General features: G+C 43.9%; 1 protein-coding gene across 1 annotated transcript; it reads left to right on the forward strand.

Moving 5' to 3' along the window:
* The first annotated feature begins 319 nt into the window (after positions 1-319).
* LOC127543135 (olfactory receptor 10A7-like) lies at positions 320-1,249 on the forward strand. The gene has a single exon (XM_051969159.1). The coding sequence runs from the start codon at positions 320-322 to the stop codon at positions 1,247-1,249; it is 930 nt and encodes a 309-aa protein (XP_051825119.1).
* The last annotated feature ends 400 nt before the right edge of the window (positions 1,250-1,649 follow it).

Here is a 1,649-nt window from a genome sequence, read left to right on the forward strand (position 1 = left end):
TATGGTGGGCTGGAGTTTCCTCTTGTCTCTGACTTTGTTTTGAGTGGCTCTAGCTACTCACTATCTGACCAGAAGAGGAAGTCAGGAACTCATGTATCATATCTGTGTTTCCCCAGGGCACTTGCATGTGCTTCTATTCACAATCAGATTCTGGGCTGCAGTAGAACCAGGGATACAAAGTCTATCAAAGAAGGGATCTGAATGATGATGACCTGTGGATTCATCCTGTGTTTTTTCCACCACGGCTGAGCTCAATCCTCCCTTCCCTTGGAAAAAGTGCCCATCACAGAAATCAGATGTGATATCTCAGGTCCCAAATATGGCCCATGCTGAGAAAGGAAATCACACTTCCATCTCCAAATTCATCTTGTTAGGATTTGAAAATCTCCATAGCTTACGTTTCCTGCTCTTTGGAATAATTTTGGCTGTCTACCTAGTGACCATGATGGGAAACGTCCTCATCATCACTGTGGTATTTTCCAGTCGTCAACTGCAGACCCCCATGTACTATTTCCTCAGCAACTTCTCCTTCCTAGAGATCTGCTACACAGCCTCAGTGGTCCCTAAAATGCTCAAGACTGTGTTGTCAGGCCATGAAACCATCTCCTTCGCTGGGTGTGTGACCCAGTTTTATTTCTTTGGCTCCATGGCTGCGACAGAGTGTTTCCTTTTGGCTTCCATGTCCTATGATCGCTATCTGGCCATCTGCAACCCACTCCGATACCCAACTCTGATGACCTTCCATGTTTGCATCCAACTGGCTTTTGGTTCTTGGATAATGGGTTTCATGGCTCCCATTATCTCAGTGTCTTTAACTTTCAGGCTTCCATTCTGTACAGCCAATGAGATTAATCACTTCTTCTGTGACCTCAACCCTATCATCAAACTGGCTTGCACTGATACCCACATGGTTGAAATGACTATCTTCATTACCATGTACCTTGTGGTGGTGGGACCTTTTACATGGACAGTAATATCATACTCCCAGATTGTTCGCACCATCCTGAAGATCTCCTCCATGACAGGGAGGAAGAAAGCCTTCTCCACCTGCTCATCCCACCTCACAGTGGTTACTCTGTATTATGGAACACTGGGTGTTGTGTATGGGAGTCCTTCATCCAACCTGTCAGCAGATATGAATAAACTTTTCTCAATGTTATATACAGTGTTCACCCCGATGCTCAACCCCATTATTTATACACTGAGGAACAAGGATGTGAAGGCAGCCTTGAGAAAACTGATCCAGTGAGCACTATACTGGGCCACCTTTGCTTTGACATGGTAAGAAGTTTACTCTGAAAGGACAGACAGGCATTTACCTTATGAACTATGGAAATGAACTGCCATGGTAGAGTACAAAAAGTCTTTGGAAAGACTCAGAAGACCTGGCTTTACTACTTAACTAGGCACGTGATCTTAGGTGAGATACTCATGTCTTTTGGCCATAAGGATGTGTTTTCCTCCTCCCAAAATTGTAACTACTTTCACTTGCATATCAGTTTAGGATTTTCAAAGGACTTTGTGTATGTTATCTCATTTGATCTTCACAATGGCCCAGGTCAGTAGATCAAGCAAGAATCACTATTTTGCAGATGAGAGGTAAAGCATCTTCCAAAATCACACCATGTCAGTATCTCCCAGCTATCAGT

The sequence above is a fragment of the Antechinus flavipes genome, chromosome X (genome assembly GCF_016432865.1).
Source record: "Antechinus flavipes isolate AdamAnt ecotype Samford, QLD, Australia chromosome X, AdamAnt_v2, whole genome shotgun sequence".
In the NCBI taxonomy this organism is placed as follows: domain Eukaryota; kingdom Metazoa; phylum Chordata; class Mammalia; order Dasyuromorphia; family Dasyuridae; genus Antechinus; species Antechinus flavipes.